This window comes from Nerophis ophidion, linkage group LG19, assembly GCF_033978795.1.
Source record: "Nerophis ophidion isolate RoL-2023_Sa linkage group LG19, RoL_Noph_v1.0, whole genome shotgun sequence".
Lineage (NCBI taxonomy): Eukaryota > Metazoa > Chordata > Actinopteri > Syngnathiformes > Syngnathidae > Nerophis > Nerophis ophidion.
Window position 1 is genome coordinate 26,460,188 of NC_084629.1, and position 13,734 is coordinate 26,473,921.

Below are 13,734 nucleotides of genomic sequence, written 5' to 3' on the forward strand. Positions count from 1 at the left end.
GACCCCTGTGAATAAATGCATAAGTATGCCGAGTGCATTCATATTAAAATGTAGTATTTTAAACTGTAGGACAGTGTGGTGAAGTTTGGAGAGTGGCGTTGCCAGCAACCTCAGGGATCCTGGTTTGAGCCCCACCTTCTACCAACCGAGTCACGTCCGTTGTGTCCTTGAGCAAGACACTTATCCCTTGCTCCTGATGGGTTGTGGTTAGGGCTTTGCATGGCAGCTCCTGCCATCAGTGTGTGAATGTGTGTGTGAATGGGTGAATGTGGAAATAGTGTCAAAGCGCTTTGAGTACCTAGTGCTTTATAAGTATAACCCATATACCATTTTACCATTTAACAAAATGACAACACGACCACAATCTGGCAGCTAAGGGTTCCTTTGATTTAATTTTAAATGAATGCACTCTCATGATTAGTAGGATACTGTGGAATAATTAAAAATGAGTGGTTCCACAATACGATCGGTGGTCCTGGTGGTATGAAGGTCCTGACAATAGTTTGGGGTTCAATCCCTGGCTCGGGATCTTTCTTTGTGGAGTTTACATGTCCTCCCCGTGAATGTGTGGGTTCCCTCCGGGTACTCCGGCTTCCTCCCACTTCCAAAGACATGCACCTGGGGATAGGTTGATTGGCAACACTAAATGGGCCCTAGTGTGTGAACGTGAGTGTGAATGTTGTCTGTCTATCTGTGTTGGCCCTGCGATGAAGTGCTGACTTGTCCAGGGTGTACACCGCCTTCCGCCCGATTGTAGCTGAGATAGGCACCAGCGCCCCCCGCGACCCCAAAGGGAATAAGCGATAGAAAATGGATGGATGAATGGGTTCCATAAATCAAAATATATCATTGAAATAATTAAAAAAAAATAACCTTAATGAAATATTACAAAATCAATATGTATAATTCCTACATCATTAATGCTGAATGTAGTTTGATATAAGAGTTATAATTAAGTAATACAGCTCTGATAATGACGTGTTCAGTAAACCCTTCTGCCGTCGTTGTAGTTTACACTTGTACCGCTAATAAGCCTTTTCGTCGCATAGTATAAAATATAGTACAATTATTTAACAATTTCTTATTTCACCTATTACATCTATTACCGAACTGATGTGTCTCCCAAAACGCCTCTAATAAACTATTTAAGCACCGCAATAGCCCCTTTCTATCGCTACAGCAAACAGAACTACATTTCCCAGCATTCCTTTCAATTCCTCCGGAAGAAAACCTTGGCTAGAGCCTGCTAACTTCCTCTTTCCGTCAACTGAGTTTAGGTATGTAATGTCCGTCTCACTCGCATGCGAAAATCTCCTTCAAATCACGACTTTTATAAGCCATCCTCTGCGAAAAAACATCTAAGGGGACCCTGGACTTCTTAGTAAAGAAGATACCGTGATTATTTATCACCAAAAATGTTAAAATATAATGTTTTAAGAGTTCTGTGTGAGGCCCATGGGTGACATGGCGTTGTTGCGGTGTGAGTGAGCTAAGCGGCTATCCGCCGCTTTGTATTTGTGGAAAAATGACGACATATAAATTATTTAAATTAGCGCATCTTATGTCAATATAGCAAGAGTTAAGGACACTAGCTAGTAACACTGGGCCAAATTAGTCAGACACCGGTAGTTAGCAAGCTAGCGTTAGCAGCTAAAAACCTGAATAGAAATGATGGCACTCATTGGTTTAATGGCGTCTGTTCTACCTGTGTTGCAGTTCACGATGGGACGTGTGATCAGGGGACAAAGAAAAGGTGCGGGTTCCGTGTTTAAAGCCCACGTAAAGCACAGAAAAGGACCTGCCAAACTCCGTCACATTGACTTTGCAGAACGCCATGGCTACATCAAGGGAATTGTCAAGGTACTGCCGTGGCAGGTACATATGTATACTTACTCCTAACTGTGTTTAATCGCTCTACCCCACTTCCAGGATATCATCCACGATCCCGGCCGTGGCGCCCCACTCGCCAAGGTGACGTTCCGGGACCCTTACCGCTTCAAGAAGAGGACAGAGCTCTTCATTGCCGCTGAGGGAATTCACACGGGACAGTTCATCTACTGTGGCAAGAAAGGTAAGATACTTCAGGAACTAGTGATGGGTCCGGGAACACCGTTGCATCGGCGCATGCGTCAAGCTCATAGAGCGAAACCCTGTGAAAGTCACGTGACCGATCATGAGCTGTTTTGGTCACATGACCAATACGCGAAATGTGTCGCACTGGCACCTGCGCGCCAACCTATGTTTATAAGGAAGTGCATCTGTTAACGGGATGCTGCTGCCAACAGAATCGCCGCACGTCTGTCGTTGGTCATTTATCATCGTCGGAGATCATTTCCATTGTGTGGGAATATTTTGATCGTATAAAAAAGGTATTTGTGTTTATTAGCTTGTCGTTTCATCCTGTTCTCTCAAAGTTACTAGCATTGTCCCACCCACTCATCCTATTGGTTACATTAAAAAGTGGTAACAAACAATCTCCTCGATAGCTCAGTTGGTAGAGTGGAGGACTGTACTTATTCATGCTGAGTTCCTTAGGGCACTTGTTCAAATCGAGCTCGAACCCATTACCTTTTTACCATGAATTGATTAACGTGGACTCTGATTTAAACACGTTGAAAAACTTATTCGGGTGTTATCATTGGGTCTTTGGTGCAGTTGGGGGTTCCAACAGGACAATGACCCCAAAAACACGTCAAAAGTGGTAAAACAATGGCTAAATTAGGCTAGAATTAAGGTTTTAGAATGGCCTTCCCAAAGTCTTGACTTAAACCCCATTGAGAACATGTGTACAATGCTGAAGAAAGAAGTCCATGTCAGAAAACAAACACATTTAGCTGAACTGCACCAATTTTGCCAACAGGAGCGGTCAAAAATTCAACTAGAACCTTGTGGATGGCTACCAAAAGTGCCTTGTTGCAGTGAAACTTGCCAAGGGACATGTAACCAAATATTAGCATTGCTGTATGTATACTTTTGACCCAGCAAATTTGGTCACATTTTTCATAAGAGAACCAAACTTCATGAAGGTTTTTTGTGACCAACAAGTATGTGCTCCAATCACTACATCACAAAAAAATAAGAGTTGTAGAAATTATTTGAAACTGAAGACAGTCATGTACAAACATATTACATTGTGACAATATGAATAAAACTACAAATGACTGATTCTTATTTGGCTTCTTAACAATATATACAAGAATAATGGTTGACAATGTACATCTATAAACACAAACAGATATGTGAAATTTAACATAGAAGGAAATGAATAAATATAAGTTTTACTATGATTCAATTTGCCTACCGCTAGTTTCTGCCACAACGAACAAATCCGTAATGCGGGGTCTTTTTTTATATCGTTTTATTCATCAAACATGATCAGAGAAGTCCAATTTGGTCAAGATAATACTCAGCCATATTGTATCATTTTTGTATTCTTCCATTTTCTACTGCTTGTCCCTTTCGGGTTTGCGGAGGGTGCTGGAGTCTGTAATGCATATTTAAGGAAACACTGCTGGCCTTTGGATTCCACTTTGGATGCCCTTGATTTGACTTAAAGTAATAGATGCATTTTGTAAGCTATTAATAATTTGGATTGCATAACGAATAAGCTGAACCAATGTTGTATTAGTGGCACGGCGCAAACTGCTGAGCCAGCATTAATGGCGCTGATTAGTTATTTGTAAACGGTACTGCAAATGTAACGCATAGAGATGGGTACCAAATCTGGCACTTTTTTGGCACAGACCCGTGCACAGATTAGAGCCATGTTTCGGTGCCTTGGTTGCACATGACGTAATGCCCAGTTGCCGACTCAGTAGTGATAGGCACTTGCCTATCACTACCAAGAAATGCTCCAACTTAAGTAAAGTAAGGCTCCACTTTTCCAAAATGCACTAGCTCGATGCTAATATACGTTGTTTTTTATGTGCTGAGCATCAATGATTTTCCATGGTGATTTTAACACTTTTAAATAAGATAATGAAAATTGCAACTAATATGCATGCTGCAAACAGCTTGTGTGTAATAAGTAGAACACTAAGAGTGTTAACAGACAGCAAAGACTGAACTGATCAACACACTGTACACTACTGCCATCTAACATCTTGGACTTGAAAGTGTAATTGCAACTTATTGGCATACCTGCAAATAAGACTCAAAAAAATAAAACCACCGGACATCAGTTATTGTAATCATCTAATTTTTTAATGTTGCAATTAAAAAATAGATTTTATTATCAAAAACAATTAGTACTGGAAATTGGTTTTGATTAAATGATTGAAACTTTTATTAGTAGATTGTACAGTACACATTCCGTACAATTGACCACTAAATGGTAACACCCAAATACGTTTTTCACCCTTTTTAAGTCGGGGTCCACGTTAATCAATTGATGGTACTGATTCAAATGTTACGTGCCCCATCCTTAAGCACGCATGATTGACATGCAGAGGTGGATAAAGCTGTTGGATGCTGACCAAAGATGCATTGAATAGTCATCAAGGACTTAGCTAACATACGTCCTCCTACAGCCCAGCTGAACATTGGCAACGTCCTGCCCGTCGGCACCATGCCAGAGGGTACAATTATTTGCTGCCTGGAGGAGAAGCCCGGCGACAGAGGCAAGTTGGCCCGTGCGTCTGGAAACTACGCCACGCTCATCTCCCACAACCCGGAGACCAAGAAGTCCAGAGTGAAGCTGCCCTCTGGCTCCAAGAAAGTCATCTCCTCCGCCAACAGAGCTGTCATCGGTGAGGCTACTCTTTACAAATCTCATCTCACAGCCCTTTGAGCATCGTTGGAATGATCTCTCTCTGTTCTTCTAGGCGTGGTTGCTGGTGGCGGTCGTATTGACAAGCCCATCCTGAAGGCCGGTCGCGCCTACCACAAATATAAGGCCAAGAGGAACTGCTGGCCTCGTGTCCGTGGTGTGGCCATGAACGTAAGTGTCCAAACGCTGCAGCCGCTGAGCACAACGCTACTTGAAAGTGACCCTTCCTCTTCTCCACTCAGCCTGTGGAGCATCCCTTCGGAGGTGGTAACCATCAGCACATTGGCAAGCCCTCCACCATCAGGAGGGACGCGCCTGCTGGTCGCAAGGTCGGTCTTATTGCTGCCCGTCGTACCGGAAGACTGCGTGGAACCAAGACCGTCCAGGAGAAGGAGAACTAGGTCTAATGTGTTGAAAATAAAAATACCATTTATACCAAAACAAATTGTTTACTCATTCTTAACATTTGTTTAAAGATGAGCTTTTCACTTAGTGAATGTATGTTTACTTTTCTACCTGCACTGCATCAATTGCCTCCACCAGGGGATAATGTGTTCCATCCATCTTCTTCCGCTTACCCAAGGTCGGGTCTCGGGGGGCAGCAGCCTAAGCAGGGAAGCCCAGACTTCCCTCTCCCCAGCCACGTTGTCCAGTACCTCCCGGGGGATCCTGAGGCGTTCCCATGCCAGCCGGGAGACATAGTCTTCCCAAAGTGTCCTGGGTGTCTTCCTGTGGCCTACAGGTTGGATGTGCCCGAAACACCACCTTAGGGAGGCGTTCGGGTGGCATCCTGATCAGATGCCCGAACCACCTCATCTGGCTCCTCTCGATGTGGAGCAGCGGCTTTACTTTGAGTTCCTCCCGGATGGCAGAGCTTCTCACCCTATCTCTAAGGGAGAGCCCCGCCACCTAACGGAGGAAACTCATTTCGGCCGCTTGTACCTGTGATCTTGTTTTGGTCATAACCCAAAGCTCATGACCATAGGTGAGGATGGGAACGTAGATCGACGGTAAATTGAGAGCTTTAGTTCAGCTTCACCACAACGGATCGATACAGAGTCCGCATTACTGAAGACGCCGCACCGATCTGCCTGTAGACCTCACCATCCACTCTTCCCTCACTCGTGAACACGACTCCGAGGTTCTTGAACTCCTCTTGGGACGACCGATCCAGTGAGAGCTAAAGATCTTGGCCAGATGAAGCCATCAGGACCACGTCATTTGCAAATAGAGACTTAATCGGGGTGATGGTTCCAGAGGGTGTGTTCCAACTATCGTGGGATCACACTCAGCCTTCCCAGTAAGGTCTATTCAGGTGTACTGGAGAGGAGGCTACGCCGGATAGTGGAACCTCGCATTCTGGAGGAACTGTGTGGTTTTTGTCCTGGTCGTGGAACTGTGGACCAGCTCTATACTCTCGGCAGGGTGCATGGGAGTTTGCCCAACCAGTCTACATGTGCTTTGTGGACTTGATGTAGGGAAGTCCTGTGGGGAGTGCTCAGAGAGTATGGGGTGTCGGACTGTGATTGCCGCTCTCTGTATAATCAGAGAATGTGTTCAAGTAGTTGATTTAAGATTTTGGTTTAGCTTTCAGGAGACGTCAGAAATAGGATAGGGATTGAGTGTCATCCAGATCGGTCTGGATTCAGTCAGTTTTCAAGACTTTTTGACCTGGCCTAGGTCTATATAGTGCGTTTTAAATGCTATTTATGATTGCTTTCTGCACTTGGACCTTTAATAAATCCAGCTCAATTGCAATAAATCTACATGCACTAAGTAGTATATAGCCACGCAATTCATTTTAAATCACGTTCATACTACACATACAAATATCCTTGCAGAAAGGCTCAAATGTCTGAATATTTGTCATTTTCAGAATTGTATTTAATGTTCTGTAAAATGCATGGCTGCACAAAGCAACCAAAACTTTTAGAGCAGCCAATGATTGACACAGACAAGAGTCAATGTTCTTTATTTGCTAAGGGCGCAATGCTTTTCGTCTTTTTTGTTTGTTATATTTCTGTGCACAAAAAAAAAACCTCACAAAGTGAAAGTCCACATCGCGACTGTAGCTCCAGAATTCAACGTCACACACCATGGCCAAAACAAAAGTCGGCAAAAAAACTGGGCGCAGATTAGAACTCTGTACAGTCAATATCTTCTTTAAAAATAACACCAAGGACAAAAATGTTCCTTTTCGTAAATCAAATTCTATTTTTTTTTGTGAAATACAACAAAATAAATTCTATAAAATAAGAGCAAAAATATTTAAATATAATACGGTGGGCAGAATATTTTCATTTGCAGGAGTATTTGGTATGTTTTAGACAAAAAGGAAAAAAAAACAACAACCACGCATTCAAGTTACCAATTAAATACAGTATTTACTGATGTTTTTACCTTTTACTCCTACAGAAGAACAAGTCAGTGAATGTTGCAACATTGACTAACCAGCCGCCTGTATGCCACCCCTGACCCCTGCCTGGGATGTGACAATGGTTAGCAGCCATTAGGCGACACAGGTGATTGTTTAAAAAAATAAAAATAAAAAAAATACAGGGCTCGGCTGAAGACAGAAGCAAAAAAAAAAAACAAACAAAAAAAATTTGTTGCATATGTTTGGATTTCTTGTTTTCTCCTATTAGCTATAAGCCGTCTAATCCCACTGGAACACCGGGCTGCCAAAATGTGACGTTTGGAGGATATTAATATTATATGTGCAATTGGAAAAAAGCCACTTAAGTCATACATTGGTTGAAAGAAAAATCTGTCATTGGAGAAGAGTAGAAAAAGGAGAGCTTCAGGTTGTTTGGGCTACACACTAATGTTGTGAGAAAGCCATGCTAAAATGTTACAGCATTTTGACTGGAGCTTCAGGGGGAAAAAATAAAAAAGAAAAGGCAAAGATTCTCAGAAAGTTTTCACCTCAAAACACCGTAAAACTCAACTTGCTTCCTTCCTTCCGCATGTCACGCTAAAAGCAACCACGCAGCTGGTGAGTCGCTGAGGAGCTTAAAGAATAATTATGATGATAACAATGCAGTGTCCTTCTTCGTCTTCTACAGTTGAATGACCGATAAAGCATCCAATGGCGGAACAAACTTGTACTGTGGGCGATGACAGAGGATTTCTTGTCTTCTGGTGGGTTCTTGGTATAATATCCATTTTTTGTGTGTCGTTCATATTAAATCTGCAACCTTTCCCAACAGCAAACCACACAGTTATGCTACTGGGCGATCCCAACAGTCAGAAACATTAACATAATATTATTTACACCTTTTTTATCATCATCATCATCATCGCCAGCTCTGGGTTAATTTTCTTTATTTAGAACTCTTAAATCTACTCCCTGCGCTCAGCAGGCCCCGCCCCCGTGTAGCGCAAGGGCCCCCTCCTGCTGGCCAGGCTCTGAAGAGAGGAGAGAACCAAAGAGAGCGAGAAGAGAACATGAGAGTAAAGAGGCACAGCAGAGGAGGTGTCGGTACGGGCCTGGCATGGCGGGCGGGAGACGTTACTCCTTGGGCGGGGCGGGAGCCGGGGTTGAGGCGGGAGCCGGGGTTGAGGCGGGAGCCGGGGCCACCTCCTCTGTGCTCTCCCAGTTCTCTTGTGCTCTCGGGCCCGAGCCGGGAGCGGGGCCGGAAGTGGGGACGGGGCCGGGCGGCGGGGTCTGCACCGAGGCGGGGCCGGGAGTGGGCGCCGAGGCGGGGCCTGGGCGCTGTGGGTTGTTCATGTGCTGGGCGGCGGGGCCCGTGTACGGCTGTCCGTGAGGGTGGTTGTTCTGTCAACGAAGGGGGGAAGGGGGGACAAGCGAACAAAACATTACTACATTCACTCAACTGCAGAGAGCCCCAGGTGTCAGTCTTACAAACACTTGACATTCAATCTGGTTTTTGAGTCTTCAATACACAGGAAGATTCAAAAAGAAAATATGTTTAACCTAAATAATTTCCATCAATCCATTTTCTACCGCTTGTCCCTTTCAGGGTCACTGGAACCTATCTCAGCTGCGTTTCAGGCGGAATGCAAGATTTACCCTAGACAAGTCGCCACCTCATCACAGGGCCAACAAAGATAGACAACATTCACACACTAGGGCCCATTTAGTGTTGCCAATCAACCTATCCCCAGGTGCATGTCTTTGGAGGTGGGAGGAAGCCGAAGTACCCGGAGGGAACCCACGTAGTCACTGTGAGGACATGCAAACTCCACACAGAAAGATCCCGAGGTCGGGATTGAACTCAGGACCTCCATATTGTGAGGCAGACGCACCAACCCCTGACCCACCGTACTGCCCTTAATCTATAATTTATCAGATAAAAATATGTATTGTGATATTCATACCTTTTTTTTGGCGAGACGCGACGCAATCTTTTCATGTTTGTGCAAATTTCTTTTCATAAAAATTGTGTTAGTCAAATTTCTTTTTTAATGAGGGTATGTACTATTATTTTTTAATAACAGTGCAAAGTTACTTTTCTTATACTTGTGAATTTTATTTTTTTATATATAATTAAAAGAGGTATGGCATTTTTTTATTGCACAAATGCACCTATGTAGACATCATATTCATGTTATATTTTGACCCCATAAGCAAGTAAAATGACAATCCATTTTCTATCACTTGACCCTCTCGGCATTATTATTATATTATTAAAGCGGGGTACACCCTGGACAAGTCGCCACGTCATAGCAGGGCCAACACAGACAACATTCACAATATGTATTACAACTAGGGCTGTTTAAATCATTTTTTGAAAATCAGATTAGAATTAGAATTTTCAAGTACCTAGGAGTCGTGTTCACGAGTGAGGGAAGAGTGGATCGTGAGATCGACAGGCGGATCGGTGCGGCGTCTTCAGTAATGCGGACGTTGTATCGATCCGTTGTGGTGAAGAAGGAGCTGAGCCGGAAGGCAAAGCTCTCAATTTACCGGTCGATCTACGTTCCCATCCTCACCTATGGTCATGAGCTTTGGGTCATGACCGAAAGGATAAGATCACGGGTACAAGCGGCCGAAATGAGTTTCCTCCGCCGGGTGGCGGGGCTCTCCCTTAGAGATAGGGTGAGCAGCTCTGCCATCCGGGGGGAACTCAAAGTAAAGCCGCTGCTCCTTCACATCGAGAGGAGCCAGATGAGGTGGTTCGGGCATTTGGTCAGGATGCCACCCGAACGCCTCCCTAGGGAGGTGTTTAGGGCACGTCCAACTGGTAGGAGGCCACGGGGAAGACCCAGGACACGTTGGGAAAACTATGTCTCCCGGCTGGCCTGGGAACGCCTCGGGATGCTCCGGGAAGAGCTAGACGAAGTGGCTGGAGATAGGGAAGTCTGGGCTTCGCTGCTTAGGCTGCTGCCCCCGCGACCCGACCTCGGATAAGCGGAAGATGATGGATGGATGGATGGAATTAGAATTTATCAAAGGTGATTGCTCGGTTGCATGATTCAAATTTGCTAAAGAAAAGACCCAAATATTTGCACGCTAATGCAATTTTAATGTCAGAATGTCATGCAGGAACCTTTTTTAATGTTGTACTTGAGCGCATGTCATTTATTTGCACAAAATGGGGCAACAGTTTTATTTAAAGTTATTTCAAGCAGTATTTGATTGGAATTCACTAGCGAGCCCACTCATCTTTGGCATATATGCATTGATCTGATCACTGAGCATTCAACGGTTAAAGAAAAAGACTGTACTTCAAAATAAATTGCTGTGTGTTAAGGATTAACGAAATAATTTTTTGTGATTAATCACATGCGTTAACGCGTTCATTTTGACAGTCTTAATTACAATACACTTATTACTATACATGTCCCCATAAATATATAAATGACATCCAAGCCAACAAATGGCAAAGCAAACCCATAATTTTCCCTCATGAACAAAATATATTCAAATATGCATTCATATTTATATAAAATGTACATACATGTTTATACAATTACATTTAGCAAATAATAGTATGTGCAAGGCAGCTGCAGTACATCCAGAATGCTGCTGCTCGAGTCCTGATTAGAACCAGAAAATACGACCATATTAGTCCAGTGCTTAGGTCACTGCTCTGGCTTCCTGTTGCTCATAGAATAGACTGACACAGTTCTCAGAGTGTACAAGTCTTTTCATGGTATTGTGCCATAATAGATCTCTGAGATGGTAGAACCACATGAACCATCTCGAGTTCTGAGAACCTCAGGGAGTGGTTTCCTGCTGGTGCCTAAAGTCAGGACCAAACACGGTGAGACTGCGTTTGAGTTTAATGCTCCACATTACTGGAATAATCTTCCAAAAGATGTGAGAAGGGCCTCAATGTTCACAATGATGAAATGCAGCCTGAAAACACATCTATTTGTACATATGGCAACTAAAAGTATTATCTACAGTTTTTGATTTGATTTTGAAATATGATTATTTATATGAACAGTCCAGTTGCAATCGATTGAATGCCCTGAGATGACAATGACCTGGATGAATGAGCAGATTCATAACATCATCATTATAACATGGTATGATGATTATATTTTCTGATTTAATTTTAATGATAAATATATATACACAGTGAAGGCCAAACGTCTGGACACACTTTATTCAATGGATTTTATTTATTTTCATTACTATTTACATTGTAGATTGTCACTGAAAGAATCAAAACTAGGACACCTGTGAAGTGAAAACCATTTAAGGTGACTACATCTTGAAGCTCATGGAGAGAATGCCAAGTGTGTGCAAAGCAGTAGTAATCAGAGCAAAGGGTGGCTATTTTGAAGAAACTAGAATATAAAACATGTTTTCAGTTATTTCCCCTTTTTTGTTAAGTACATAACTCCACATGTGTTCATTCATAGTTTTGAAGTGACAATCTACAATGTAAATAATCATGAAAATAAAGAAAATCCATTGAATGAAGTGTTTCCAAACTTTGTGTGTCCAATCCATCCATCAATTTTCTACCGCTTGTCCCTTTTGGGGCCGCGGGGGTGCTGGAGCCTATCTAAGCTACACTCAGACGGAAGGCAGGGTACATCTTGGACAAGTCTCCACCTCATCGCAGGGCCAACCCAGATAGACAGACAACATTCACACACTAGGGCCAATTTAGTGTTGCCAATCAACCTATCCCCAGGTGCATGTCTTTGGAGGTGGGAGTACCCGGAGGGAACCCATGCAGTCACGGGGAGAACATGCAAACTCTACACAGAAAGACCCAGAGCCCAGGACCTTCGTATTGAGGCACATGCACTAAACCCCTGTATCACTGTGCTGCTCTACAATGTAAATAGTCATGAAAATAAAGAACATGCATTGAATGAAAAGGTGAGTCTAAACTTTTGGCCTGTACGGTTTGCCATGTAATTTTCGGTAAAGCACTTTGAATTGCGTACAATTTGTGCTCAATAAATAAAATTGCCTTGCGCCCAATGTGTTAAATAATGGATCATCTATCCCAATAATAATTGGACATCAACATGTTGCATTACAACTTCCATAATTATGTCATCATTTTCAATATTGTATTCGTGCAAATTAATTTTGTCCTCTACATAAGCACTTTTAATCCATCCATCCATTTTCTACCGCTTATTCCCTTGTGGGATCGCGGGGGGCGCTGGCGCCTATCTCAGCTACAATCGGGCGGAAGGCGGGGTACACCCTGGACAAATCGCCACCTCATCGCAGGGCCAACACAGATACACAGACAACATTCACACTCACATTCACACACTAGGGCCAATTTAGTGTTGCCAATCAACCTATCCCCAGGTGCATGTCTTTGGAAGTGGGAGGAAGCCGGAGTACCCGGAGGGAACCCACGCATTCACGGGAAGAACATGCAAACTCCACACAGAAAGATCCCGAGCCTGGGATTGAACCCAGGACTGCAGGACCTTCGTATTGTGAGGCAGACGCACTAACCCCTCTGCCGCCGTGAAGCCTAGCGGTTTTAATGGTTCATTTAAATGTGTATCCCTCATAAAAGTGCCAAAATATGAAATGATTATATGTTGATAATGACCTGCTGAAACTGTGTGGTTCCAGGAGAATGAGGGTAGAGAGACGTGTCCTCAGGCGGTGAGGAGTCTTGATCGTCAGGGGTTTCCTGTTCATCGGGCTCCTGCAAAGAGGACAAGAAGACAACACACACATCTACTGACTGTATGGACCCGTGTCAGACTATGGACTGTCTTGCCAGAAGCATCAATAAGTTAAATAGTAATCAATGTTTCTAGCTTTGGCCAAGGATGACTTTGTTTATGTGAGGGGAGGGGGGGTGCCTGGGATACTGACCTTCCCTGGGCTTCCCTCAGTACACTTGAGCTGTGTGTGAAATATTACAGGAGAAGTGTGTCATTCCACTGCATTGAACAAATGCAACTATCTTTGACATGACAAGTACACACAATGCTCAAAGTTGCGGTATTTTTACGGAACATTGGCTGAGCCTCCGGAGTTCAACTAGAAGAGATCTATCAAAACGCTATATTTCCCAGCATGCAGCTCTAAAGCCTGGCATATACTCTCGTGTCACGTAGCTTGTGTCCCACCGATGGCGTCTTGTTTGATTTAGGGGGGGGGGGGGGGGGGCAAATTTGCAATTCTCGGGGCAGTGTCTCCAAAAGGAGAAACCGCAGCTGTTGACTAGAAACTGTATTTATTTCCTGTTAAGTGACGACATCCACAGCTGTGTCTACACTGGAACTAATCATTCACAATCAGATTACTTTTAATGGACGTTTTACTTGTAAACCAGAAGATAACCTTTATGAAGATGGACTGTGCAACTTCTGAACAAGTCGCGACAGAAGACGTTATTTGCAACACTATTCGGTCGTTTAGTACATGTGACTAGAGGGCTATCATGTAAAAAAAAAAACACTGTTCAATAGCTATTATACGTAAACAACATTCTGGTGTTAATGTTCAGAAATTGCAATTTTGTAAATATACCGTGCCTGAAGTGCAGGAAAATGATTAT

At 43.4% G+C, this 13,734-nt stretch overlaps 2 protein-coding genes across 9 annotated transcripts in view; one reads left to right on the plus strand and one right to left on the minus strand.

Annotated features, from left to right (window-relative positions):
• Positions 1-1,138: 1,138 nt before the first annotated feature.
• On the plus strand, positions 1,139-5,213 carry rpl8 (ribosomal protein L8). Its single transcript, XM_061879725.1, has 6 exons — positions 1,139-1,277; positions 1,717-1,860; positions 1,930-2,071; positions 4,530-4,748; positions 4,824-4,939; positions 5,011-5,213. Exons 2-6 carry the CDS (start codon positions 1,723-1,725, stop codon positions 5,167-5,169), a joined length of 774 nt encoding a protein of 257 aa, XP_061735709.1. The 5' UTR covers positions 1,139-1,277; positions 1,717-1,722; the 3' UTR covers positions 5,170-5,213.
• Positions 5,214-6,724: 1,511 nt separating this feature from the next.
• usp9 (ubiquitin specific peptidase 9) overlaps positions 6,725-13,734 on the minus strand; it is a 101,760-nt gene continuing 94,750 nt past the window's right edge. For 5 of the 8 annotated variants that reach the window (XM_061879684.1, XM_061879687.1, XM_061879685.1 and 2 more), the window contains 3 exons: positions 13,047-13,076; positions 12,775-12,873; positions 6,725-8,546 (listed from right to left, as the gene is read on the minus strand). In XM_061879684.1, coding sequence (XP_061735668.1) covers positions 8,280-8,546; positions 12,775-12,873; positions 13,047-13,076 — 396 coding nt within the window. In that variant the 3' untranslated portion in view covers positions 6,725-8,279. The remainder of the gene's footprint in view (positions 8,547-12,774; positions 12,874-13,046; positions 13,077-13,734) is intronic. The other 3 variants (XM_061879690.1, XM_061879688.1, XM_061879686.1) reach the window with 1 other exon arrangement.